Below are 27,953 nucleotides of genomic sequence, written 5' to 3'. Positions count from 1 at the left end.
AAGCTTGCTGGTTTCTATTTTCAGTAGGCTGAGGAAAAGGGTCACTTTTCTGCCACCTACAGGACAGACCATGAAGCTGAAGGAACTTGAGTGGACTGCTGTCCAAGTGTGGAGCCCAGCTAGCCACTACTGTGGATAAGGATCCACTGAGTACATACGTTGAAGGGAAACATAGTATCCAGGGCTCTTTATTGTGCTTCAGAGAAAGTTTTAGAGTCATGGAAATCTGGGGTTGGCTAGCAGCGTATGCAAAGGGATATTAGGAGTTTCTGGTACCTGGGGGCAACCTTGGACTCTGGCTTAAGGCTAAGCACTCATGCTTTCTTGTTTTCTTTGGAGCTACCATTTGATAAAGGGTATATCCAGCCCTCTCCTGTTCCTGCTCTTCTCTACTGCTTAACCATTTATACCCCAAATCCATGCATATATTGTTGCTCATATGCTGCCTCTTCCTGACTTTTCTTGTGTCTAGGAACATCTGCCCAGCAGCTAGATGCCTCCTTTAGTACAGATGGTATATTGGAAATCTTTGAGGTTGATTTCAGGGACCCCTCTCTGGACTTGGAATGCAAGGGAGTCCTTTCTCCCTCCAGCAGGTACTATGTCTGAACTTTTGATGGGTATGCAGGGCAGATCCTGATGTAGACCCTGGTGGGGAATCCCGGGAGTAGTATGTGCTTCTCAGGGCTCATGAGGAGACAAGTGAGGGGAGAATGGTCTTTTAGTAGGAGAGAAGTTAACTCTGGGTTTATTTTGCAAGAGGATTTTGAAAACACCCACTCCAACCTTTGTGGTCAGCAGCAGCAGCGTCATGCAGAATCATGTGATAGAGACGCCTCACAGAAGCCTGGACCCACAAGTACCTGATCTGTCTCTGAACGCAGAGGAATTGACTCCTTCCTCCCTTGGCTCTTGTGAAGATAACAGCCTTACACAATATTTCCTTGTCTGCCAGTGGGAGGTGAAAGAATGATCCTCTCCTCATTGCTGTCAGGCACCGATTGGGCACTCATGGATTTCATGGCTCTGGCAGGCTTACAGGGTTGGGTACTAGCATTCACCAAGCACATGTATACATTCCAGGCACTATGCTAGGGGCTCTGTATAATATCTTATTCAGTCCTCAAAATGAGCCTAACCAAAAACTACCATTATTCCCATTTTACATAGGAGAGAACCAAAACTCTGAGAAGCTAGGATTTAAGTCTAGGCCTGTCTTACTCCAAAACCTACGTTCTTTCTATTATTCAACTGTTCTTTTACAGGTTGTGTAAAGATGAGGCTTACAGTCTGAATCAATGATCTCTAAATTTTTTTACAATCAGGAAAAATGTGAATACTCACTGTACTCAAGTATATATTTAGTGTAAATAATACACATGTGTTACTGCACTACTGTTTAATATTAAAAATGTGACTCTTTCTTACAGCCCAGAGGATTGTCTTGCCCATCCACTTTAGAGATTGCTGGTCTAGAATGCAACTCTCCGTCTTCTTGTGCATTTTTTGGTCCATCTGAGTGATTAGATTAAGATATTTAGACAGAAGTACCCTCTTCTTTCTTTTCATGGTTTAACCTAATAATGAAAGTTAGTTTTCGTTCTCCTTTTCTTGAGCTCCTATATCACTTTGTTACAGTATCCCTCATTTTGCAGTTTTTAACATGTCTTTGTATTTCCAGTACCTTTACCTTTTGAAGAGCAGGCCTTGGCGGGTTTACCAGTAATGATGATACATTCTTAGCCTCGAAGCAAGCATTTCAGAAAGGGCTGCTGAAAGGAGTGAGCTAATTTAATAATGTTTATACTCCTGAAGATAAGAAAAGGGGCAGTGAGCGCAAGGACTCTTTTCTTTGACCAGCCAAGCAGCAGCTTCAGCATAGTAGTGGCTCCTTAGGGCTAGGAGTTCCTAAGAAAGAGGCAACGTAATTGCTTAAGAAACCTTGAAACTGAATCCTGAGATCCGTGTAGGCAGAGATTTTTGTCTGTTTTATTCACTGCTGTATCTTTAGCATCTAGAACAGTGCCTGTCATAAGGTGGTTAAAAAATATCTGTGGAATAAATGAGTGATATTAGAACCTTCTGGATTACCAAACGGAGCATTCACGTCCACCAGTTCAGTTAGTTATAGTTAGTCTTCAGTTAGTCTTAGTGCCTTAAGAGCTTTTCAGGGATAACAATCTGTTTGGCAGCCAACTAGGTTGAAGGGACACTTTTTGAAATGTTGGTACTGTATTCAGGAATCATGAAGCATCACCTCACACCCTGCTCTACCCTGCAGGAATTTGGGGACTATAACCAAAACAAATATAGTACAGTTAGCTTCCTTTTTCCACCTCTATAATTGTGTCTAAAGATTGAGTCTTATTCTCAAAGACCTAAGGGATTACTTTTGACACAGTTCGGTTGGGGCCTTTCTGAAGAAATCATCTTAGACCCTCCAGGGTTTAAGACACCCACTTCTTTCCGTTCCAGCCTGGGTTAGGTCACTTACTCAAAAGTCAGCATCACAGACAGTTGACCAAGATGATCAGGGTAGACGAAGGGCAACCCATCCTTTGCTTTATGCTTTCCTCTTTTCTGTATCATCTTCTGCTTGGTTTAATGGAAAGCACAGTTGTGTTGGGTTGCTACCTTGGCTAAAACTGTGTGACTTTGGGCAAATTGAATTCCATCAGTGATCTTAGGTTTCCTCACTTATATGTAAAGAAGAGGTTGTACAAGATGACTTCTAAGAATCTACTGAACTCCAAATTTAAGTCTTATCTTCAATCTCTCCTTCCCTTTTCCTAGTTTAGTCTCCTTCCTTTTTTCCTTTTTTTTTAAACAAATGCCTCTCTGTATCTCTTTATTATTAACTAAACATACTCTTCAAAGTCTTCCCCCTTCCATTGCCTGCCCTTTTTACCAGACCCATGCCTCAACCACATTTGAATCCTGAAGATCCCCTTATCCTCAACCCGTGATGTATCAGAGAAATATTATCTATTTAGAAATACCTGACTGAAAGAGAAATGTTCTGAAACACTGGTATGGGTGTAGATAAGGGACAGCCTTAAGCTATAAATAGAGTGAAGAGAGTGTGTGAATTAATGCCACTGGATGCAATCAGAATCAATATGGATTAGCATGTGCACTGAAGCAAGTGATGTTTGGTTTGTTAGGTGAATCTCACTCAAGAAGAAAGCTATCTGGGAGAATAATACATTGTTTATGTATTGACTTTTGAGTTGAGGACATAGCTGCTGTGGCTGAGTGAGTTCAGGGGTCAGTGGGTGATTTGCTGCACTCTACCTCTGTCTACACTGAGGTTCTAGATCTCTGAGTGGCCACTATAACCTATGTCTGACCCATCCTCTAGTAACATGGAGAAAGTAGGTGATCTATCTTCCAATACCTTTATCTCAGTTCTAGCTACTTGGGGAGCACTGTGACCCCTCTTTAGGTGCCTTTGTAAGGGACAACACTAAGCAGTAAAAGATCGTTTTGGTACTACTCCTAATTTTCTTGTTTCTAAGACTTGCCTTCTCTCTAGAGACATTAAGATCACAGAGGAGAGAGCATGGGCTTTGTTGTTGGACAGACTTTGGTTCAAATCCCAGCTTTGCCATCTACTGTCCTATCAGACACATTATTTAACTTCTCTGACCCTGTTTTCTCTACTGTAAATTTGAGTAACATAATTGGCACATAGTAGCCTTGTGCATACTAGGCATTCAGAAAAGTAGTTCTCCTCTCAGACAGCCATCGCTCCACCCCAGTGTCTTTATTCTCCAGCTTGGAGCACTGCCCTCATCTCTCTGACTTTTAAGGAAACTTGGATTTCCTCAGTTATTTTGGCCAGGATGTGGACAAACTCATTTTCACTTTAATCCACTAACATGAGGTTGGGATTTTTCATAAGGAACTTCACTAAGCAAATAAAATCAAAATCCAAAACAAAGAAGTACAGAAATCATGGGAGCAAGAATTTATACAGCACATATTCCTAATCATAAGGTAGCTGAAGCTTGGCCTCAGATGAGCTTAGCTGGTTCGACGTTCTGATCTCACAGGTCTCAGTTTATTCTCTCCAGCCTTGTTTTTCTCTTTTTGCCAGGAGCATAGCCATGAGTTGATTGTTGGGGCTGGTTCTATCTTTATGCATTCAACTTCTTCCCATTGTTCTATGCTGGTGTGCAGTCTGATGTATCTAGTACAGAGGTTCCTAACCTTGGCAGCTTATTAGAATCACCTGGGGGGCTCTTATTAGAAATGTAGATTCGGGGCTTCCCTGGTGGCACAGTGGTTAAGAATCTGCCTGCCAATGCAGGGGACGCAGGTTCGAACCCTGGTCCGGGAAGATCCCACATGCCCAGAGCAACTAAGCCCGTGAGCCACAACTACTGAGCCCGCGTGCCACAACTACTGAAGCCCATGCACCTAGGGCCCATGCTCTGTCCAAAAAAAAAAAAAAAAAAAAAAAAAAAAAAAAAAAAGAAATGTAGATTCTGAGGGCCTGTCTCTGGAAATTCTGCTTCACAAGGTCTGGGTGGGAATCAGGAACCTGTATTTTCTTTAGGTGCCACCCCTCATTCTGTGATGCCATATGGTCTCCATCATTGCCATCATTATCCTGAGAAGCTCTTTAGCAAAGAATTCCACATGTATTCTCATGTTTTCAAAGTTCCCACCTTCCTATACAAACTCGTCTCCCTATGCCTTCTACTTAAATCTCTTAGTTCCTATCTGCAGGCCAAAGGCCATCTTTTTTGTTTTATAACTTTTTATTTTTAAAATATTCAAACACAGAAAAGTTGCACAATATACAGTGAACAATCATATACCTTCATTTAGACTCATCAGTTGTTAATGTTTTGTCACATTTGCTCACATGCTTGCGTGCTTTCTCTTTGTTTACACACACACGCGCGCACACACACACACACATGACTCCGTTTGCAGGGCAGAGATGATTGATCAAGTCTCCTTCCTTGCCTGACTCGTCCCAGGTGTTCCCCCTCTCCCAGGTGTTGTCTATCACAGCTCTTCGGGCTCCAGTTTCACCCTTACTAGTGAAGCGTTAACAATAGGAATGTACTTTCTGCATGCCTACACAAAGAAAAATCATTTTGTCACACCCCGTATTCTGCATTTCAGCCACTCTAAAGTAACTGGGCCCTCTTCTCCGACCCTTTGGTGACTCCCATGTGGTCTCAGGTACCTTTTACTCTGATTTTATATGTCATGTGCTCTGACCATACCGCGGTCACTGCATTCCCATGTGAGTTTCCATGTCCATAGCTACTTCTGATTCCTAAGTGACCTATTAGAGGCTTCTCTGGCTAACCTATTGACTTGCCCTCTGTCCATGCTGAGCTCTAGGCCCTGGATGACATGGCTGGCAGCCTCTGGAGCCAGCGTGGAACACATTCTTCTGTCCTGTTAAGGTCAGCGCAACCTTAGAAAATACAGCCTTTCTGACAGTAGCTTTAGACCCACCGTTTGTTCAGCTCTGCTGTTTTTGTTCAGATGCTGACCTGGTCTGAACTAGTGCTCAGCTCTTCACTTGTGACAGGTTGGCTCTGCTCTAATGACTGGCCAAACAGGTTCCTGCCTGGTTACCCCATTCAATTTCTTTGCTGATTGTTCCCAGGGTGTGGGAACATTTAATTTCAGTTAGAGATCTTACGACATCATTCAATGTGAAATTTGGCTTCTCGGAAGGCTGCGGAAATATCCTTGTCTAGTAGGATAGCCAAGTGAAATGGAGGACAGACCACCTGTGAGCCTTTGGGGATTTCACATGCCTTCCCTAGGGGCTTTGCAGGGGACCCATACTTGTGTGCAGGGAGCCCAGGGTCCATCTCTTTCTTGTGTGAAAGGTGCTCAGAAAGCCAGAAAAGTGTTCCCCAAACGGTGCATTTATTCTTTGTGCCTCTGTGTCTCTAGGGCTGGCCCACTGAATCCACATGGTGGTTCCAGTGGACTAGACACATGGGAGAGGCATGGGATGGGAAAGTCCTTAGATCTTTTCTCACTTCCAGTTTAAGAGGGAAGAGGGGACAGCAACTGTTGGCCTAAGGAACCTGCTTCTATTCAGGTGTAGAAGAGTTTGGATCTTGCTCTAAATAGAAGACAATATTTTATGATGGTTAAGAGCTCAGGATTTGGCATAAGATGGGCCTAACTTTGAACCTTGACTCTGTCACTTCCTAGATGTCAAATGGGAGTAAAATTACTAACTGTATATACAGAAGTTTCACAACTTCTCTGTGCCTCGTTTCCTCAATTGAAAATGGAGTTAATACCTCATGGGGTTGTTGATCAGCTAAAACATGTAAAGCACTTAAAACGTACTAGTGCCTAGTACGTAGGAAGTTATCAAAATAAGTGTTAGTTGTTATTTGAGTTGGGAGGATTAAGAAGTAATTTATTTGAAGTGTTTATCACTGGGTTTATATTAAACCCAATAATGTTAACAAAAACATAAAAAGCACCCCTCCCCCAGCTCCGTGGCAGTGGCCTCCTGGCTTCTAGTGTAACATAGACGGAACATTTTTTCAGCCAAAGGGCAGGAGGACCAGGCAGAGGAGACCTCTGTTCTGTGTCTGGGAAATGAGGGAGACAGGCAGGCCCTGACTAAGGGTGGGGATGCCTGCGTAATGTCAGAAGCTGGCAAAGATGCCCATTCTCTACTTACTGACGTGGACCTGAGTTGGTGCTGATGCCAGTTCCTCCTCTTTGTAGGTTTCACAAGCTGATCTGGGGGAGCTTTGGCAACGGGCTTCTGGAAGGCTCCGGGGTTATTGCAGGCGGCGGGGATGATGGCATGCTTACTCTATACAGTGTGACCCACATCCTGTCTTCGGGAAAGGAGCCTGTGATTACCCAGATACAGAAGCACACGGGGGCTGTCAGAGCCCTTGACTTTAATCCGTTCCAGGTACTACATTTCAGTTAATCAGACATGGCTGACAGATCTGAAGGGAAGCGTTTGCTTGTAACCTGTAGTCTCTAACTCTGAGCCCTTCCCAGGTTGTTGTGGGGGTGGCTTTGGAAGCCCCGCATGTGGGTCTCCTTCCCCCTTTTCTGCTCTCATCTCTTCCTGGGAAGGCGTGTCTCCAAAGGCCTGTTCCTTCATACAGGGCAACCTCCTGGCCTCAGGGGCCAATGATTCAGAAATCTTCATTTGGGATTTGAATAACCTGAGTGTGCCAATGACCCCAGGATCCAAGTCACAGGTGAGGAGCCTTCTGGTGCTGCTGCTGAGTGTGCACCTGATTTTCCCAGGGAGCGTTGGATTATGGAGGCAGCCAGCACACAGGAGAATTTCGTCTTCACCACTGGAGGGCACTAAAGCTCCACAGACTAACGTGCTGCCTACCAGCCAGATAATAGAGAGTTGGAGTCGGGTGGGGACGGGTTGGGGGGTGGCTTGTGGTCATTAACTGACCCAGGGGTTTCTGGAAGGCAAATGAAGAAGGGTGAGGGGAGTAAAAGACATTGAGAGAAGGCATGAACGTACTGTTTATCGTAGTATAGCTTAGGCAAGCTTGGGCCCTGAGCTTAGCTGAGCAGGGGCAAGAGTAGGACACCCAGATACACCCTTGTCCTTTTCGTGGGAGGATCAGCGTTGTCTTTGTATCTGGTTTCCCCATGTGGTTGGGGGACTCGTGTGTCTCTGTCTCTGAGTGTACCTATCTTGTCAGTCTGTAACTGGGCCCATCTTTTTCTTCCTCACTTTTGTTTCTTATGCTTACAGTATCGTGAGGTAAGTTCAGTATGAATTTGATAGCACCTTGTGCCCTAAAAGTATCAATGGCTTTTCTCTCTGCTTCATTCTCTCTGGGGGTCTTGGGTGTCTATATTTCCCTCCCTCCCTCCCTCACCCTTTTCCTCTCCCTCTCTCTCTTGTCAGAGACGAGAGGGCTGTTTTAAAATCTTGACTCTATCCTCTCAGGAGCACTTTGGGATAGGAGTAAAACCCAAGTGCATCTGTCCTTCTCTCAGCTTCTACACCAGTTTCCTAAAGCATCCTCTCTGGAAAACTCCCCTCCCAGCTTCCCGAGACTGGCTTGGTTTGGATAGCCCCATGTCTACTCTTGGCCTTTCTGTGGGTGGTTGGGAGCAGTGGAAGAGCAGCTGTCTCTTGGTCCAGGGGTGACAGGTTGTCCTCAACCTGCCCCCCACACATCCTGCCTCAGCAGCCCCCAGAAGACATCAAGGCACTCTCTTGGAACCGTCAAGTTCAACACATTCTGTCTTCTGCTCACCCCAGTGGCAAGGCAGTCGTGTGGGATCTCAGGAAGAATGAACCTATCAAAGTCAGTGATCACAGCAACAGGGTGAGTTGAATACAGGCAGAATATAGGCTCGGGCTCTGCTGTCTCTCTCAGGTCTAGTGTTGGAGCTGCTCTCCCCCAGGCGAGGGTTCTGCTTTCGGCTGTTACACCTGTGGATTCAGCCTCAGCAGATTTCCATTTGAGAGTGAAAGCTTAGGGAAGCTAAACTGAGCTGATCTGGAGGCTTCTGGTGCTCCTTGCTATGGTCATCACTCATTCCCCGATGGCTGTGGTGTTCCCAGTCACATAGGAGAGACACAAAACCTACCCTCAGAGAGGTCCCATTTCAGCTGGACAAAAAAGGTTCATAACCAGAAGAGTCAGGTTACATTGGAGTCTGCTTTGTTCACAGATGCACTGCTCAGGCCTGGCCTGGCACCCAGACATGGCCACCCAGTTGGTGCTATGTTCAGAAGATGATCATCTTCCAGTAATTCATCTGTGACTTGTGCTTTGCCTCCTCACCCCTGAAGGTGCTGGAGAGTCACAGCAGGCAGCATCTCAAACCCCATCCACATCCTTGTTGGAGAGCGGGGGCATAAATGACCTGGGTAGAAGGCAATGCATGCCTCACTTTGGCTACCAGACATTCTCCCTGGCTTCAAAGCTATCCCAATGAACACATAGTTACCCAGTTCTAGTTCCAGGTCCAATCAAGAGGAGTTCCTTTAGACCCAGAGGTTATGGAAAAGAGCCTGAGTTTCCATCTAACTTCAGAGATGGGAGTGGGATAGGGTATGAGAAATACTGGAGCCAATGTTTAGTCCCCCTGGGAGAGTCCCCAAGCTCTGATCTGAGGACAGTACTCATTTCTTTAGGTGATTAGGTTGCCTCCTTCAAGAGTTCTTAATAAAGGAACCTTGGCTCCTGTCTTTTCCGTGAACAGGCCTGCCTCTGAAGCTGTAGCTCTTGGGCCTACAGCAGAGAAAACGGCCCCATAGTCTGTTCTTTCTAACTCAAGGGCCATGCCCCTTGGTGACTTTTGAGCGTTAGGTCCTCACTACCCTCCTGGGCTAAAAACACCCATAGGGATGGGTGCTTGCCTGATTCATAATTCCTACCCTACAATCAGGGAAGAGAAGCAGGCCATCCTTCAGTGACCTGCAGGAGGCAGAGTGGTATAGTGCATAGTGCACAGGCTCTGGGATTTGACTTGGGTTCTGCCTGCTTGACTGCTGAAAGTTCCTTAATTTCCTCCAAAGCCTCATTTTCCTCATTTGTAAAATGAAGTCAGACTGCTCATTTTTGGGGGATGAGATTTATCCAAGATACATAAGGCACCCTGCTCACAGTAGGCATTCAGCAAACATTAGTTTCTCTTTCCTTTCCTTTTTAGGGGGATCCTGTCAGTGTCATGGAGTCAGGCTGAGTAGTGCCAAGGACAACCAGATCTTGTGCTGGAACCTGGAGAGCAGTGAGGTAGGCTGGCCCTTCTGTGGGCATGCTGGGATGGTAGGGGAGTCCCGGCTGCACCTATGTGTTCTGGGTTTCCTTACCTAAGTCAAGGTTTCCTTAATGGTTGTGTTCCCTCATATTAGGTGGTGTATAAGCTACCCACACTGAGCAGCTGGTGCTTTGATGGGCAGTGGTGCCCTTGGGACCCTCCAGTGTTCTCTGCTGCCTTCTTCGACGGCTGAATCAGTTTATACTCTGTGATGGGTAGGAGCTGGGAAGTCCAGCAGATGAGACAGGCTGACAAGGTTTGAAGGGCTTGGTGGAGAATGCTGGAGGGAAGGGACTGTCTCTGTTTGGCGAGAGAGGGAAGGACATAGCCTGGGAAGAAGTGGGGACTATTGGAGACTTGGGAGACCAGAGCCCTGGGTTTGGGAAGGCTGAACCTTTGCTCCAGTGCCCATCTTCCCGGAAGGATGTCAGTTCCTGCCCAATATAAAGGAGGCCTTTACCTTGACTCTTGCTCTTGGATGTTCCCAGCGGTATTTCGGGGAAATTGGACCTCCATGCTAGGACCCTTCACTATTTTGGAAGTATGAACTGTCTTTCCTCCCTGCCTCCTATAGATCCGTTTTGTGCCACACTCCACTGTAGATATTGGATGCAGTAGGCTTTCCAAGAGCCTTATTGCATGGGAGTCCCATCCTCACTACCAGTCGCCTGGAATATGAGAGTCCTACCTTTGTGGGCCAAATTGGGTGTCTCAAGGATCCCTCCCAAAATGGAGTTTGTAGGTAGAGTTCCTGGCTAACCACCACTCCACACTGTTGATGCAGGTGTCCTTTTGCCCTCAGATCTCTTCTTCCTTTAGCAAAGTCCAGCATCTCCCACCATTGCAGGTGCCAGAGCAAGTGGCCCAAGCATCATTGGTATCTCCCCTGGAAAAAAACCCCAAATGGATGAGAAGGCCAGCAGGTGTCTCATTTGCTGTAAGTGTAGTGTGTGTGTGTGTGAAGCCTACTGTGTGCCCAGCATGGAGCTGTGTTCTGTAAGAGGTTTATTCTCACTGCCTGTGTCTGAGATCAGGTCCCACTTTAGTGCTCAAGCAGAGAGTTGCTGTAGCTTCCCTCTCTACCCCTTCACCCTGCTTGCTGTGCCAGTCCTTTCTGAAAGGAATTGATTGCTTTAGAACTCTCATTTATGGAGAACTGCCTGAGAGTCCATCTGATTTTTCTCCACATCTACATACCTGGACTGGTAGTGAGTCCAGGCATAGTTAGAATACAAAAAGAACAGGATGAATACAAAGCAGGAAAGAAAAAAAAAATGTAGATTTCATCCTCTCCCTCCTCTGCTCAAAACCTTTGACCCCCCCCCCAGCCATTGCCTTATAGACTCAAGGCCAAATGTACACAGCCCCATTTACCTCCAGGTTTTTTTGGGGGGGGTGGGAGCACTGCCTTAAACATCAAGTTTATTGTGCCGTTCTCACATTCCAAACCCAAACCCCACCTCTCCCAGTGGTGGACAGCAGAGGGAAGGATTTTCACAGTACCTGCAGACCTCCCCATCAACATTCCCCTCTTAACCCTCAGTCCCTCTATCTGTGGTCCACTGAGACACAGCTAGGACAAGGGCCGAGGAGAAATGGGAGTCTCTCCTTGGGACAACAGGAGCAAGAGGCTAGAGAACTTGATACCCACCACCTCCCGTGCCCCAGGAGAACAGAGGTCAGCAAACCGTCCATGCCATCCAGCCCAGTGGAGTGCGGGAGAGGAAGATGATGGTGACTCCAGCACAGCTGGGCTTGCTGCTTAGGTGCCAGAGGTGTAGGGAAGAGGCTGGGGCAGCAACACAGGAAAGGCTTTCTCTGCAGATCCAAGAGAGGAAACTATCTTTGGAGCCAGAAAGAAAAGACCTTGGGATACTTTCCTCTTCCCCCAGGTCCTTTGTAGCAGCAGGCAGCTTCTTCACACTGTCTGTTCAGGAGGCCACTTAGTGGCTGGGGGGATGGGCCTTGTGGAACAGTTACAGGACAGGACACTGGAAGTCTTTGAAGGTGTTGTGGGGTGTGGCCACAGGCTCCTAGCTGGAGGACCCCACCTCTGGGGATGTCAGGTAGGAAGTGAACTGCTCTGGCTTCAGCTGAATTTGATGATAGTTCTTGTAGATTGTTTCCATGAGAGTCTTTCTCTTGCTGTAGGATGACCAAGGCTGGGGCTCCAGGACCAGGATGCCCCTAGGATGTAGGTGTCAGTAGATCTGGCAAAACACGCACTTCAGCCCCTCGTCTGTCCAGTTGAAACGCACCCACCTGTTGAGGCCGAGGCAGAGCACCACGTCTTATGTGAGCGTTTGGGCCTGCACCAGCTCATCTCGATCCAGCGCAAAGTTACCTGTTCTGGAGAATTCCCTGCTGAGCTAAAAAAAAAAAAAAAAAAAAAGGCACTAAAACAGGCGATGTTGTCCAACTTCCACTTCCCCCAAAATGGCCAAGTCCTGCTCCAGTTTTTATTCCCACCTTATTCTCATGTGTTTGCTCTACTCCAGTTACATATGTCTACTTTCTGTTCTATGAATAACTCAACTCTGCTGCCTCCACCTGTACCTTACCCTTCAGCTTCTCTCCTGAACATTGAATCCTACTGCAGCCTTTCAAGGTCGCTTGCTTAAATACCACCCTCCTCCATGGTGCCCGTCTTTAGCCCCATCAGTGGTGAAGAACTCTGAGGTCAAGGGGCCTGAATTCTTATCATAGCTCTGTCTCTTACCAGCTGGGTAACCTTGGGCAAGTCACTTAACTCAGGACTTCAGTGTTCTTATCTGTAAAACAGGGATAGTAGGACCTGCTGAGCTTCTATTTGTGAATTGACATGAAACTCAAATAAGAATATATGTAAGCACTTTGTAAAACTGTCGAGTATTATACAAATCAAAAGTTAAGATGGTTCTGTTTAGCACAATCTGTAATGTAGATTTTGTGCTGTAAGAATGGAGAAGAATTCTGGCTGGGAACATTCATTAAGGAGGGGGTAGTAGTGAATGGTTGGGGACTAGAGCAGTAGTTGTCAAGCATGGCTGCAGTTGGAATAACCTGAAGAACTTAAAAAAAATACTGATGCCCAGTACCACCCCCAGAGCTTCTGATTTTTTTGTCTGGGGTACAGCCTGGTGACTTTGGGTAGCTCCCCAGGTGCTTTTAATGTGCAGCCAAGGTGAAGAACTGCTGGAGTAAAGGAACTTCCCTGGGCTCTGCTTTTGTTCCAGGTGCTTTATATAAAGTACCTCATTTGGTGAGGAGGATTCTCAGGTGGGGTTGTTGTGGTGGTTGAAGGCCTAGAGGCAGGAATGAACTGGGCACTTTGGAGATGCGGAGTGATCACATGAATGAACAGAGAGAGAGGTGCCGGAGACGCAGGTCTGGCCCTGATTTTGAAAGATTTTGTGCACTCTAGGCAGAGGAGCTTAAGCTCTCTCTGGGGCCTTGTGAAACCAGTACAGGCTCCTGAATGGCAGCAGGGATAGGGTTGTAGTCTAAGGCTTGGAATGGAGGAGAAGACCAGTGCTAGCACTGGGCGTGGGAGACATTGAACAAGAAGAGGGAAGGAAGACTTTGTTGTTGCTCAGCTATTGTGGGTAAAAAGACTGTAATAATTCCAAGCAGTTTAGTCCAGGTGACTGGGAGAAAGGTGGTACCAGGACAGGTGAGGAAAAGGTGAGCACCATGTACTGAAGTTTTAAGTTGGTGGTGCTGAAAGTGCAGGAGTGGTTTTGGGGTGGGGGTACATTCACTACTGAATTCCTGGTCCTATTCTACCCCCAGGAGTTCTCTTATTATTGCTTTCCTATCCTAGGGTCGACCAATAGATAGCCTTCCCTATGATCCTGACTTGGTGTTAATTTTTGCCTTAACCCTTCTTGTTTTTTCTCACCAGTTTGGGGGGAAGCTGGTTACCTTTGGCCTCCCCAGCACCCGTGCCCATCAGGTGCCACAGCCTTGCCTCCGCCTAGTCTTCATCAGTCAGGTCACCACAGAACCTGAATTCCTCATGCGGTCAGCTGAGATGCAGGAGGGCCTGGGATCAGGAAATCTCCTGAATTAGTCAGAACAAGATCCAGCAAGCATCACTGGAAAGCGAAAAGATGCTCTGGCAGTTCCTGAAAGTAGGAAGCCTGAAGGCTGGCTGCTCAGAAGTGTTTCTCCAAAGCCGGGCACCCCAGCCTCTGTCAACAACCACCACGTGGCCCAGATTACAGAGGCCCTAACCTCGCTGGGATTTTTCCTACATGGCACCCACCCCGGGCACAAAGTCTTCTCCCTTTACCCGAGGCTCAGAGACCATTCATGGCTATAGGGAAACTGAGGAGTACAAGCGGCATTTGCCTTTTTCCTACTGTTGCTGATGTCCTGGCTACTTCACCAGAGCCAAGATGAAGGCTTTCACAGTGCCATGCCACAGGGCAGTTAAGGTGATGGGAATGGAGAAGAAAGAAAGGGAAAGGAAGGGAAGAGGATCAGCTGGAAGGCTTTGAGTTGTTTCAGGTAACCCAAGGCAAGTCATTGTGATGGGACTCAGGGCTCAAGTCCCACTCTACTCTGGAGGCATGGTTTCAGTTGCAGCGTCAGTTTAATTTCAGGTTACTTATGACACCACGATGAGTGCTTTATGTGTCAAAGGAAGTGAGCATGTGAGAGGAGAGAGCTGAAGAAAGAAAGAAATAACTGGACAGGCGGTGAGAGGATTAGTCATATCTTTGGGATTATAGAGTAGAATGCAAAAAGAAGGACAGGGCCTCTCCTGGGGGGTCTGAGAATAACTTGGAGTCTGTGCTTCAGATATACTAGAACTTTTTGCTTTGTTTTGTTTTTGCGGTATGCAGGCCTCTCACTGTTGTGGCCTCTCCCGTTGTGGAGCACAGGTTCCGGACGCACAGGCTCAGCGGCCATGGCTCACGGGCCCAGCCACTCCACGGCATGTGGAATCTTCCTGGACCGGGGCACGAACCCACGTCCCCTGCATCGGCAGGCGGACTCTCAACCACTGCGCCACCAGGGAAGCCCTATACTAGAACTTTATGAAGGTCGATACCAGGAATCTGAGGAGAAAAGGATCTGAGGAAAATCATCAACCGTAGAATGAAGCTAGAAAGAGATGTGGGAAGAAAATAGTAAGAAATAATGCTATTGTTATAAGCAGGATACAGGTGGTAGCTCCAGGAATGGTGGAGTTGGAAAGAGTAGAGGGAATAATTGGGAGTTCAGCCTTTACTCTGCTGAACAAAGGAGGCATTGGTGCCCATAGGACAGAGGGGAGTCTGATTTAAAAGCTACACAAGAGCTGTTCGTGATGATGGTCCTGAAGCTGAGTGTGGATGAACATTTCCAGGAGAAGAAGATAGAAGAGTCTGATTTAAAAGCTACGCAAGAGCTCTCCATGATGATGGTCCTGAAGCTGAGTGTGGATGAACATTTCCAGGAGAAGAAGATAGAAGAGTCTGATTTAAAAGCTACGCAAGAGCTCTCCATGATGATGGTCCTGAAGCTGAGTGTGGATGAACATTTCCAGGAGAAGAAGACAGAAGAAGAAGGGGGCCCTGAGAGACTATGAGAAAGATCATAGTAAGAATTCATGGTTCAGTGTGGGATAAGTGAAGGGCCCAGGCCTGCTAACCCATTAGGGTAGGGCTTCAGGAAGCCTTGGCCCTTAGTATCTGGAACACTGAGTGGGTAAGCTGACTTCGTTTACTATATCCATGCAACTTCCACTTAGGAGTCTTCTCACGTAGCCGTTTAGACTCATAAGACTACTGAAGGCTCACTTGGCATCAGTCTCCTCAGAAGGATAGGGGACAGGAACCACAGCTTGTCAGCAGGGCAGCATCAGGTGGTTCTCTTCTGTGGGAGTCCTTGTTACAGTCCATGAGGCAGCTTAGAGTTCTCTCCTTCAGCTCCCCAGGTGCAAGAAGATGAGATATCCATCAGGCTGGTGTGCTAGCTGCCCTGGCTTGGAAGCTCCAGGCCCACAAGAGCTAATATCTCTTGTACAAACTCCAAAAGCATAGCTTCTAGGGTCCCTGCAAGGGATCTGTTTAGTACAGGAGTCCTTGCTATCAGGGAAGCCCATAGCATGGTGTCCACATCAATTATTTATAGTTTACATAGTTCTGGTCCAGATGCAATTTACCAGTCACAAGCTGTGTTGCCTAGAAATATAGCTGACATTTTACTCTTATCAGGTTACCAGGGCAATAGATCTAGGAAGTCAACTGAAGGTCCAGTTCTCATTGCAGAAGGGGGAAAGGGTTTGTTAACACATCTGCCCACACCCCAACAGGAATCAAGTCTGGGGAGAAATAGGGAGAGATGGTGTTGGCCTCAGTGAGCACTTCTGGTAGTACAAAGAACTACATTTGAGGGTACACTGGCACAGATGTCCAGCTGGTGCAGGAGAGCGTCCTTCACATTTATTTAATGGAGACTTCTATGTTCTGTGGCTCCTTAGGTGACCTTAGAGAAGGACTCCAGAATGAAATTCCTAAAACTATTAGGATACAATAAAGGTGAACTTCAGAAGAAGGTAAGCTGCTTTCACATCAGAAACGTGCTTGATGCAGAAAAGAGAATCCTGCCAGTGGAAACCGTCTCAGAATACCTCTTCCATTAATACATATATGAGCATTTTACCTCCTGAAGGTAGTCTCTTTCCCAGGAAAATACCTCAAGGATCTTAGCGAGTCCAGTTGGTGGGGTATGGAGGTGGGAAGAAAGCATGCTTATTTGACCTCGTGCTGGGAAGAGTGGTACTCATAAGTCTCTCCCTCCAGGTGGCCACATAGTTGAAGAGTGATTTGGGGCTGGGTGAGAGCCCTCAGCCCAAGGGAGTTGACCTCAACAGTAACAGACAACAGGCCTTTTGCATCCAGGTGCGGTAGGAGTACAGCCAGCCTAACCTAGGGTAGCATAGAAGATCTGCCTTTAGGGTATCTTCCCCTTCCTAGCCCTAAGCTTTGCTCTCAGTAAGTGCTCAGCTTCTGTGGAAGTCTTCAAACTCCTCATTCATTTAAAACCAGAGTGAGGCACAGAGACCTAAGCTTTTAGGCTAGGGGTAGAGTTGTGTTTTAACCATGAAGTAGAGCACTTCCCAAACCATACCTGGTTATTCTTTTAGCTTTACCCATTAAGGGCCAACTCTTTTTTTTTTTTTAATTGAAATATAGTTGATTTACAATGTTGTGTTAATTTCTGCTGTATAGCAAAGTGATTCATGTATACATACATTCTTTTTTATATTCTTTCCCAGTATGGTTTATTACAGGATACTGAATATAGTTCCCTGTGCTATACAGTAGGGCCTTGTTTATCCATTCTGTATGTACTAGTTTGCATCAGCTAATCCCAAACTCCCACTCCATCCCTCCCCCACCCCCTCCTCCTTGGCAACCATAAGTCTGTTCTCTATGTCTGTGAGTCTGTTTCTGTTTTGTATTGATAGCTTAGTTCATTTGCGTCATATTTTAGATTCCACATATAAGTGATATCATATGGTATTTGTCTTTCTCTTTCTGACTTACTTCACTTAGTATGATAATCTCTAGGTCCATCCATGTTACTGCAAATGGCATTATTTCATTTTTTATGGCTGAGTAGTATTCCACTGTGTATCTGTACCACATCTTCTTTATCCATTCATCTGTGGGTGGACATTTAGGTTGTTTCCACGTCTTGGCTATTGTGAGTAGTGCTGCTGTGAACATAGGGGTGCGTGTATCTTTTTGAATTATAGTTTTGTCTGGATATACGCCCAGGAGTGGAATTGCTGGATCATATGGCAACTCTATTTTTAGTTTTTTGAGGAGCCTCCATACTGTTTTCCACAGTGGCTGCACCAGCTTACATTCCCACCAACAGTGTAGGAGGGTTCCCTTTTCTCCACACCCTTTCCAGCATTTGTTATTTGTAGACTTTTTCTTAAAATAAATTTATTTATTTAATTTATTTATTTGTGGCTGTGTTGGGTCTTTGTTGCGGCGCACGGGCTTTCTCTAGTTGCAGTGAGCGGGGACTACTCCCACACTGAGGGAGGAGACAGAGGAGTGGCCTGAACTCTGGGAGGTCAAGCCATGTTGTCAGGGACTAGAGTGCATCCCTCTACGTTTAGTAGAGGGCATTTATGGTCCTCTTTTACTTTTTCTTGTCACATCTCAGTGCAAGAGCTTTGCCCTTCACTGCAGAGCAGGATTAACCTCACTGTTGTCTTAAAGCCACTGAGGCTACCTGTTCCATAGCTCATGGTCCCCCACCTGTTTTCAAACAGGAGGAAGAGGAGCACAGGGAAGCTGTGCCATTTAAGAAGTTTCTGTCTCTCTACAGACATGCTGGGAACTCACATGGAGCAGGAGGGTGGCAGGGCACTAACTTCTGAAGCCAGACTCTGTTACGTGTGCTCAGGAAGTGTGGAGCGGCTGGTGGAGTGCTGGGCAAAATGCCCCCGGGCTTCATCCCCCATGGCTCTACAGGTACCCCTTCTCTGCAGGGCCCTGGTCCCCCACATCAGGCCTTTAGGAGGGGCTAGCAGTGGAGATTGCAGGGACATCAGAGGTGAGTCTTCTGAGTAACCAGGCTGGAATCAGGGTATTAGGGAAGAGATTAGGGCCCCTAAAGTCTGGGACCTTTTCCATGGGTAAGCTATCATCTTCCTTCTTTCTCAGTCAAGGGAGACTGAGCAGCAGCTGCTTAGATATTAACCGTCGTAATTTTTTCCCACTTCAGGTTTGGGTGTATAAGTTTACCTGATACTTGAGTAATTGCGAGCTTGGGCCTTCTATTAGCTTCTGTGAAAAGCCCTGTATCTAAATTGTACCAGATACTCTGTGGGTACCCAGAGAAGGTGGGGGTCACAGACTCATGCGGAGACAAAGTTACACATGAAATAAGAGTATAACAGAATCTGAAGTTGATGATGTATTAGCATAAAAGATAAAAAATCCAAAAATAAGAGGCAGAAATGTATAAGAGTGTAAGACTCAAACGGCTTGGGAAGTGAAGCCAAGTGGCTCTTCTCTGACTGTCATGTCTCTTATGTATCATATATCATCACCTGCTACCTGCACGTAGCTATGGCCAGGTGCCTTCATACCCATAGCAGGGAAGTCCTTGGTTGAGCTGCCTGGGCTTGGAGAGCAGGATGTGCTTTGAAGAGGGCTGACTGCCCTTATCCTTGTCCCTATAGGACCTGATGGAGAAGGTGGTGGTCCCTAACAGGAGCTTGAAGCTACTGCGGGGTGCTGATGGGGTGAGCCCAGGCCCTGCCACAACCTACAGAATCGCTCAGTATGCCAACCTCCTGGCAGCCCAGGGCAGCCTGGTCACTGCCATGAGCTACCTACCCAGTGACAGTGCTCAGGTGAGTGGGGGCATGTGGAGAGAGCATACCATTTCATTCAGTCATCTAACACTGGCTGAGCACTTCCATGTTCCAGGCACTATGCTAAATGCTGAAGCTCCCAGGATAAATAAGATCGAGTCCCTTAGGAGGTTCACAGTCTCTTGGGGGAAAATCAGATGTCAATAATTTATCCTGCTATAACAGAAGCTTATACTAAGCACTGTGGGACTTCACAGGCAAGGGGCTGGCTTTGTCTGGAGTAGTCAAAGAAGGCTTCCCAGTGGTTAAAACATTTGAGCTGGACCTTCAAAGAGAAATAGCTTACCAGAAGATGTCAGACATTCTAGGCAGAAAGAACAGCAAGAAGGAAGGCTTGGCAGGAATTAGAGACCTTTTGAGTCCTCTAAGGTGGCTGAAATGTAGAGGGTCGGCTGAAGTTTGAATGCTATGTGGGGCCAGGCTTGTAAGAGGGGTTGTTTGCTTGTTTTAACTTTACTTAACACAGTTCTTCATGATTATAACTTTTATAGCCACCAATTCAGCAGCTGAGAGATTGGCTTTTTCATGCCCAGGGTTCTGGTGTCTTGGGCCAGCAGTCTCCCCCTTTCCCCTTTCCCCGGGTTATTGTGGGAGCTGCTCCCCACTCTCAAGAGACATCATCTCCCAGACTGGGATTCCAGTCTTCTCACCAGGTAAGATCTTGCTTGTTCATTCATTCAAAAATACCTGTTAAGTGTCTACCAAGTGCCAGGCATGATTTTATAATATATTTATAATATATTAGTGAAAAAAATGATGAAAATTCTTGTCTTCATAAAGTATAGATTCAGTTATTTTTCTAACAACTGTTTATTGAACAACTACTAGGCACTTAGAACAGAAAGGTACACAAACCATGATCCTTGCCCTTAATTAGCTCATAGTCTAGTCTAGGAAAGATAGGTAAAAATTAACTACAGTAAAATTCATAAATACCATGATTGGGATATGATTAAATATTAAAGAGCCATGAGATCACGCAGAAGAAAGCAATTTACTGGGGGATGGGGGAAGTTCAGGGAATGTTTCAGAACGAGTATGATGTTTGATCTGAGTCTTGAAGGTCTTGAAGGTTAAAAGTTATTTAGGCAAAGGAAGAGGTAAGGAAGGCTATTTCAGGCAGAGGGAATGGCATCTACAAAGGCAGTGAAGGGAAAATAAGCAGAGCCCATTTGAGGAATGACTACAAAACAGGTGTTCGTGGCAGTGGACTGAGTTAGATGAAGCTGGGGTAACAAGTGGTAGTTAGATCAGGAGAGACCTGGCATTCTGTGTTCAAGAGTTTAGACTTGAGGGACTTCCCTGGTGGTGCAGTGGTTAAGAATCCTCCTGCCAATGCAGGTGACACGGGTTCGAGCCCTGGTCCGGGAAGATCCTACATGCCACAGAGCAACTAAGCCCGTGCGCCACAACTACTGAGCCCACATGCCACAACTGCTGAAGCCCACACACCTAGAGCGCGTGCTCCACAACAAGAGAAGCCACTGCAGTGAGAAGCCCATGCACTGCAATGAAGAGTAGCCCCCGGGCTCTCTGCAACTAGAGAAAGCCGGCAGCGCAGCAACGAAGACCTGACGCAGCCATTAATTAATTAATTAATTTTAAAAAGAGTTTAGACTTGACCCTGAAGGCAGGCAGGAGCTATTGAATGGTCTTATGCAGGGGAAGGACTAGCTATGTGTCTAGGAAGGACAAGGCTAGAGGTGGTTAGGAAGCTATAGCAAGAGATAATAAGGGAATGAAAGACCTGAAACTAGAGAGTGAGGTTGGATTTGAGATATTTAGTAGGTAGAATTGACAAACTGGTGATGGTTAAGAGGAGTGTGCTAAATGGGGGGACTGACTGCAGTGCCCAGATGGATAGGATGCTGTTAATTTATGAGACCAGGAGCCTACTAGAGGGGAATAAAATCCAGGGAGATTGTAGATAAAGGTATCAGGTAGAAAAGTTCTGATGATTCATCCTGTCCCACCTTTAATTCCCACCCTAATTTTCTTTCCTCCTTCACCTTCCCCCTCCCTCCTCCTCCTTCTCCTTCCCTACTTGCTGGCGCTCTCTCCCTCCCTCCCCTCTCCCTTTCCTCTCACTCTCTCTTTTCTATAATTACAGATTCACAGGAAGATACAATGAAATGTATTGGGAAGTCTCATACATCCCAAGCCCACCACATCCCATGCCAGTGTCCCACACAACCACAATACAATATCAAGGCTGAGATATTGACATTAGTATAATCCACAGATTCAGATTTCACTGGTTTTACATGTATTCATTTGTGTGTGTGGTGTGGGTAACCATGTAAGAATTTTACTTTTCATCTTTTTAACAGAGTACTTCACAGAGCAAAAAAATTTAATTTTATAAGGGCTAGTTTATGAAGTTTTCCTTCTATGGATCATGCTTTTCATGTCAAGTCTAAGAGCTCTTAGCCTAGTCCAAGGTCCCCCAAATTTACTACTGTGTTTTTTCTAGAAGTTTCATAGTTTTATGTTTTACATTTAAGTCCATGTTCCACTTCGAGTTAATTTTTGTGCAAGTGTGGGTCAGGTTTCATTTTTTTTTTTTTGCCAATGGATGTCGAGAATCATTTATTGAAAAGGCTGTTCCTCTTCCATTGAATTGATTTTGCTCCTTTGTCAAAAATTAGTCAGACATATTCATATGGACTTATTTCTCAGTTCCCTGTTCTGTTCCACTTATCTGTGTGTCTGTCCTTCTGCCAGTACCACTCTGTCTTGATTACTACCTCTGTATCAGTAAGTCTTGACATGGGGAGTAGTAATTCCTCCAACTTTATTTTTCTGTTTCAAAATTGCTTTGGATATTCTAGGACTGTGTTCTTTTCAAATAAATTTTAGAGTAAGTTTGCCTATATCTAAAAAGAAACTTGCAGAAATGGACAGGAATTGCATTAAAACTATAGATTAATGTAGGGATAGTTGACATCTTTACTATATTGAGTCTTCCCGTACATGAACATGGTATGTCTCTCCAATACTTTCTCCATCAGCACTTTATAATTTTCATCATACAGGTCCTGACATGTTTTGTTCATTTCAAACATAAGTATTTAATTTTCTCTTGAGCAATTTGAAATCAAATTGTATTGCATTTTTAATTTTGGTTTCCACTTGTTTATTGTCAGTGTATAGAAATGTAATTGGTTTTTATGTGTTAATCTTGTATCATGTGACTTTTCAATGCTCATAAATGAGATTCCTGAACTCATTTATTTGCTTTAGGAGTGTTTTGTGGATTCCTTGGGAATTTCTATGTAGATAGTTATGTCATCTGTGAATAGAGACAGTTTTATTTCTTTTTTTCCAAATTGTATGCCTTTAATTTCTCTTGCGTTATTGTAGTACTAAAATAAGAATGGTGAGTGTGAACACCCTAACCTTGTTTCCAGTCTTAGAGGGAAAACATTCAGTCTTTCACCACTAAATATGATGGTAGCTCTAGGTTTTTTGTAGATGCTCTTTATGAGGCTAAGGAAGTTTTTCCATCTATTCCTGGGGTACTGAATCATGAATCAGTGTTGAACTTTGTCAGATGTTTTTTCTGCATCATTTTATATGATCAAATGATTTTCCTTCTTTAACCTGTTGATATGGTGGATTATGTTGATTGATTTTTAAATATATCATGATATACATTGCATGACCTGGGGTAAATCTCATTTGGTTGTGGTATATTATTTTTATATACATTGTTGGATTTGATTTGCTAAAATTTTGCTGAGGATTTTTGTGTCTAAGTTTATGAGAGATATTGGTCTGTAGTTTTATTTTGTAGTGTTGGTATCAGGGTAGTACTGACCTCATAAAGTGAGTTAGGAAATATTCCTTCTTCTGTATTCTGGAAGAGATTATGTAAACTTTGTGTTAATTCTCTGAATGTTTGGTATAATTCTCCAGTGAAACTATCTAGGCCTCGAGATTTTTTTTGGTGGGGGGGGAGCTTTTTAATTACAAATTTAATTCCTTTATTAGTTATAGAAATATTCAGGTTTTCTATTTAATTTTGGCTGAGTTCTGGTAGTTTGTGGTTCTTGAGGAATTGGTCCATTTTTTCTAAGTTGTCAAGTTTATGAATGTGAAGTTATTTGTAGTATTCCTTATTATCTCTTTAATGGCTGCAGGGTCTGTTGTAATGTTCCCTGCTTCATCCTTGACCTTGATGAATTGTGTCTTCTCTCTTTATCTTTGTCAGTCTTTATAAAGGTTTATCAGTTTTTTTTATTTTTTTTTTTTTTTCTTTTTTTTTTTGGTGGTACGCGGGCCTCTCACTGTTGTGGCCTCTCCCGTTGCGGAGCACAGGCTTCGGATGCCCAGGCTCAGCGGCCATGGCTCACAGGCCTAGCCGCTCCGCGGCATGTGGGATCTTCCCAGACTGGGGCACGAACCCGTGTTCCCTGCATCAGCAGGTGTACTCTCAACCACTGCGCCACCAGGGAAGCCCTTGTTGGTTTTTTTTAAGAATTAGTATTTTGTTTCATTTTCTTTGTTGTTTTTCTGTTTTCAGTTACTTACCTTTCTTTTCCTTTCCAAGTGCTGACCCTTTTTTCTCTTCCATCAGGTTTCATCTCCATCTCCAAGGCCAAGGATTTTTACACCTCCGTCATCACTTGTGATTCCCTTGACACCTTCCCGTCCTAGCCCTTATCAGGGCTCCAGAATGCAGAATACAAGTGACTACAGGCCATCTGGGTTCCAGGAGGCCCAGTCTTTGCCTGTGGTCCCTGGGGTAAGGCCTGGTGAGTGACTGAGTGGAGACCTGTCTAGGCAGAGCACAGAGGAAAACATCTGGCATGGCCAGAATGGATTTGGGAGGCAGTATGTCTATCTAGTGAGAGGAGCTTAGAGTTTGAAGTCTGAATTCTCAGTACTGTCAGTTACTGGCTTTGTACCTGTGGGCAATATACCTAGCCACTTTGTTTCTTTTGAAAATTGAGAGTGGTTGTTATGTTGGTCATTTCAACCCCACAGGATTGTTCTGAGGGTCAAATAAGGAATATAGTTAAAAGTACTTTGTAAATGGTAGATCTCCATACACATGTATTAGTTATTTTTTATTATTATAGTTTTTTAAATTGCTGCTTTATTCCTCTCTGATGTGCTCTGAGTCTCTCCCAAATTGAAATTTGGTGGCAAATGACCTGTTTCTATCCCATTTCAGCTTTATCTCAGCTGCGGCTGTCAGGAGGGCAAAGGGTGCAAGCTCCTAACCCCGTGGGATTCCCTGGAACATGGCCTCTTCCTGGTCCACCCACGGCACCCCCAGACATTATGCAGGCTGGTTCTGCCTCCCTGCCTGAGACTCCTCAAAGGCTCCCTCTGCTTCCTGTGAGAGCACCAGGCTTCAACCCTATGAGCTCCCAGCCGCCAGCCCCTCCTGTCACCTTCTCTGCAGCACACCCTCCAGGAGGGCCATGTGCTCCATGCGCCGATACCTTCCCAACCACTGGCATCTTGACTCCTCAGCCAGGTCAGTCTTCTCCCATGGCCTCCCTCTCCTCCCCTCCCCACTACCACCTTGGGAGTCTCTTTCCTCAAGCCAGTGAACTGGGGTTGGAGAATGTCAACTCAGAGTGTGGCTGGTCTGTGGAGGGAGGTGTGGCAGACTCCAACTAAAATAATTTTCCTGGTCTTCAGACCAAAAATTACAGTGTTTTTGATCATGCCCCTAAAATACCTCTATATTTATACTATTCAGGACCTCAAGATTCCTTGGAAAATGCTCCAGTGCCCAGGGGAAACCTCCAGAGGAAAGAGGTCAACACATCTCCCCCCAACTCAACCCCTTATACATTCACTGATGACCCACACTCTAGTTCCGTACAGAAAGCAGCCTGGTCCTTCCCGTTCTGCTTTCCCCACTCGCTCTTCTCCCCTCAGCTCCCTCCTCTTTCCTTCTTATACACATTCACCATCTTCTCACTTCCAGGTTCCCCACGCACTATTCTGTGCCCTCGTTCATTCATAATTTCTGCCACTCCCTCAAAGTAGGGCCGAAGGAGTCTTTCAGCTTAGACTCACGTGCCTTTCTTTTCTCTCTCTTTAGTTGCCAGAGACATTCATGCCCCCAGCACCAATTACTGCTCCAGTTATGTGCCTCACCCCTGAGCCACGAGGGGTCCTTTCCTCACAGCCTGCTGTCCCCAGTGTGAGTCATGCTCCCCCTGGAGCCCCAGGAGAACTTAGCCTGTAGGTGACAGGAATGATGTATTTCCCTCCTCTTGGAAACCTTCTTTTCTTGGGTATAGAAAAGCAGGGAGCACGGTAGATGGCTTCATTCCTCAAGTTGGAGGCAGACTCTGGGCTGAAGGAGATGGGGTGGGGGGCAGATACCAAGTGTCTCTACTGCAGACAAGGGAGGATGCCCCTCCTCAGCTCTGCTCTGCTCTACTCTAGTGGGAGCAGTGTGACCCCCAAGTCACTGAGGACTAGTCCTGAGGGGAGCCATGAGCAGGACAGCTCACCTCTCTCTCCTGTGTCCCTGCTCCCTCCTCAGCAACTTCAGCTGCCACCTGCGAAGATGGACAGGAAGGAGCTGCCCCCTGAACATCAGTCCTTGAATATCAGCTTTGAGGCGCTTCTGCAGCGCTGCTCCCTGTCTGCCACTGACATAGTGAGTCTGAATCTTCCCCATGGTGCTCCCCTCCTACCCTAGCTGGTCCCAGGACCCCTTAGCTGTAGACCAGTTCCTTGTGTGACTCTTCTTACTGTCCCTGGACATGCTGCCTGTATCTTATACTTGTTTGATGTCCATGTGGAGTTGGGGAGGACTTGTCTGGTCTGGAGGTTATCTCCTTGGCAGCAAGACCAAACAGCACTGAGACTTAGCGCTTGGAAAGGCCGCAGGGAGTACTGCAAGGAGGGTGAGACCAGGAGTGAGGAGACCTGCCATTCATTCCTGGCTGCGTCAGCTTGAGTGAGTCACTTGGCCTCTTCAGGTCTCCTTTTTGTCCTCCGTGAAATGAAAGAGCATTAAGCCATTCTAGCTCTAAGGTACCGTGATTCTTCATGGTTCTGTGTAGTGTTAGGCATAGTAGCTGGAATCAGAATCCATTTCCCTCCCTGCAGAAGACAAAACGGAAGCTGGATGAAGCAGCCCAACGTCTAGAATGTCTATATGAGAAGCTCTGCGAAGAGACAGTAAGTACAGGCAGTGGTGCTCCTCTGCCTCCTGCTCTTCCACCTTCACCCATGGCCAGAGGGTGCCCAGTGTCCCTTCCTATGGGCCTCACCGACCCTGGGTTCCTTACAGAGTATAGACATCTTGCCTGGACTGGGCTCTAGAACTTAAGTCCTCTCTTCTCCCTTCCATGCCTCCAGGGTAGGGGCGGGGCTGGGCTTACTGACTGTGCGCTAATCCTTCCACAGCTCTCGCCTCCTGTCCTGGCTGGGCTCCACGAGGTTGCCCAATGTGTGGACGCAGGATGCTTTGAGCGGGGCCTCGCTGTGCATGCTCAGGTGGTGAGCTGCGGCAGCTTCAGCGAGGTCTCCAGCTTCATGCCTGTCCTGAAGTCCGTCCTCACCATCGCTTATAAGCTACACATCTAGACCAGGCAGCTCCTCTTGCCAGGAGGCCACTTCTACTTTACTTAACTCCTTCCTGCAGGAAAGGGGAATTTCGGAACAGATTCCGTTTGTTTTTCCTAGCCCTCTTCCCTTGCTGCCAGGTATATGATGCTGTAGGCTTGGCTCCAAACAGGCAGAGTGCCTGCTCTCCACCCCTTTATGCGTGGGCCTCTGGGATCTGCTCAGGGCTCTCTCAGCCTGTTCTTCACTTTCCCTAAAACTGTACTCCAACAGGGCCTGGCGCAGTGTGTCTTCTCCCCTAGGGATATTCTAAGTGGCTTCTGAGAGGGTGAGCAGGATCTTTACTTCCAAGTCTACCTCGACTGTACCCATCTTGTGGGTCTTTTGTCTTTCCCCTTCTGTGGGTTATGAGCCTGACTTTACCTTTTCCTTGCCTCTGACTTCATATTTCCAGGTTCATACTTCTCTGAGCCACAGAGGCTGGGGTAGAGTTGACTGCTGTTCACCCTTTGAACAAGTCATACACATGAGGGATGGGTGCTGGGCACAATGAAGAGAAGGAACTCAGACCCTTTTAAGAAGGGACCTCTCAACTGCCAGCATTGTTAAGGGTGGGCTAGGTGAGGTGGAGGGTGGATGGGATACCTTTTGCTGAGCGCTGTCTTAGGCTATGGGATAGGAGCAGAGGGACCACTACCTGTGTGGAGTGGCCCCTGACTCAGCCTGCCTGATCCCTGGCCCAAGACCTAGACCACTCATTCTGTGATTAGAAGCCAGGTTCTGGAATAGGAGCCATATTAATGAAAGAGTCTTCTAGCACTGTTCTTCAAAGCTTGGAGGCCCTCTTCCCCCAGCCCCACACTTCTCAGGGCTGCCTTCTCTGGCTGTGCTTTCATGGTTGGACTCTGCATTTGAAGCACTGATGGACTTTATGTGCAATAAAGCTGCGTTAGTTTGGTTTCCTCCCAATTATTATCTCCTCTAGGTCCATTTTGCTCTTATCTGTCTTCCCAGTCCTTTTTGTTCTTGTTCCCTATACCCTAATAAGGCAGGGGAGAGGCTTGGGGACAGATAGGAAGTCAGGAGAGTTGAAGAAAGAGGTGGCACTGAATTAGGCTCTCCTTGCAGCATTTATGGTCACTCTGCTCTGTGTGTGTGTGTGTGTGTGTGTGTGTGTGTGTGTGTGTGTGTGTGTGTGTGTGTCTCCATCCGTGCCTGACATTCAGCTCCAGGGTTTTCCCCACACCACTTCAGGGCTGAGCTCAGC

General features: G+C 46.2%; 1 protein-coding gene across 1 annotated transcript; it reads left to right on the top strand.

Annotated features, from left to right (window-relative positions):
- The first annotated feature begins 70 nt into the window (after positions 1–70).
- SEC31B (SEC31 homolog B, COPII component) lies at positions 71–27,646 on the top strand. The gene is given in 25 exon segments (XM_024734829.1): positions 71–134; positions 458–596; positions 6,730–6,925; positions 7,128–7,223; positions 8,190–8,327; positions 8,677–8,765; positions 8,767–8,817; positions 9,661–9,687; positions 9,689–9,743; positions 9,863–10,024; positions 10,571–10,705; positions 13,652–13,815; positions 13,817–13,880; positions 16,220–16,294; positions 16,542–16,640; positions 18,003–18,233; positions 18,947–19,120; positions 19,633–19,794; positions 23,721–23,898; positions 24,321–24,629; positions 24,858–24,916; positions 25,206–25,307; positions 25,656–25,772; positions 26,228–26,299; positions 26,528–27,646. Coding segments are annotated over 25 exon segments (3,138 nt in total). The 3' UTR covers positions 26,708–27,646.
- The last annotated feature ends 307 nt before the right edge of the window (positions 27,647–27,953 follow it).

The sequence above is a fragment of the Neophocaena asiaeorientalis genome, unplaced genomic scaffold (assembly GCF_003031525.2).
Source record: "Neophocaena asiaeorientalis asiaeorientalis breed wild unplaced genomic scaffold, Neophocaena_asiaeorientalis_V1.1 scaffold240, whole genome shotgun sequence".
NCBI lineage: Eukaryota > Metazoa > Chordata > Mammalia > Artiodactyla > Phocoenidae > Neophocaena > Neophocaena asiaeorientalis.
This window is presented reverse-complemented; position numbering and strand designations above follow the sequence as displayed.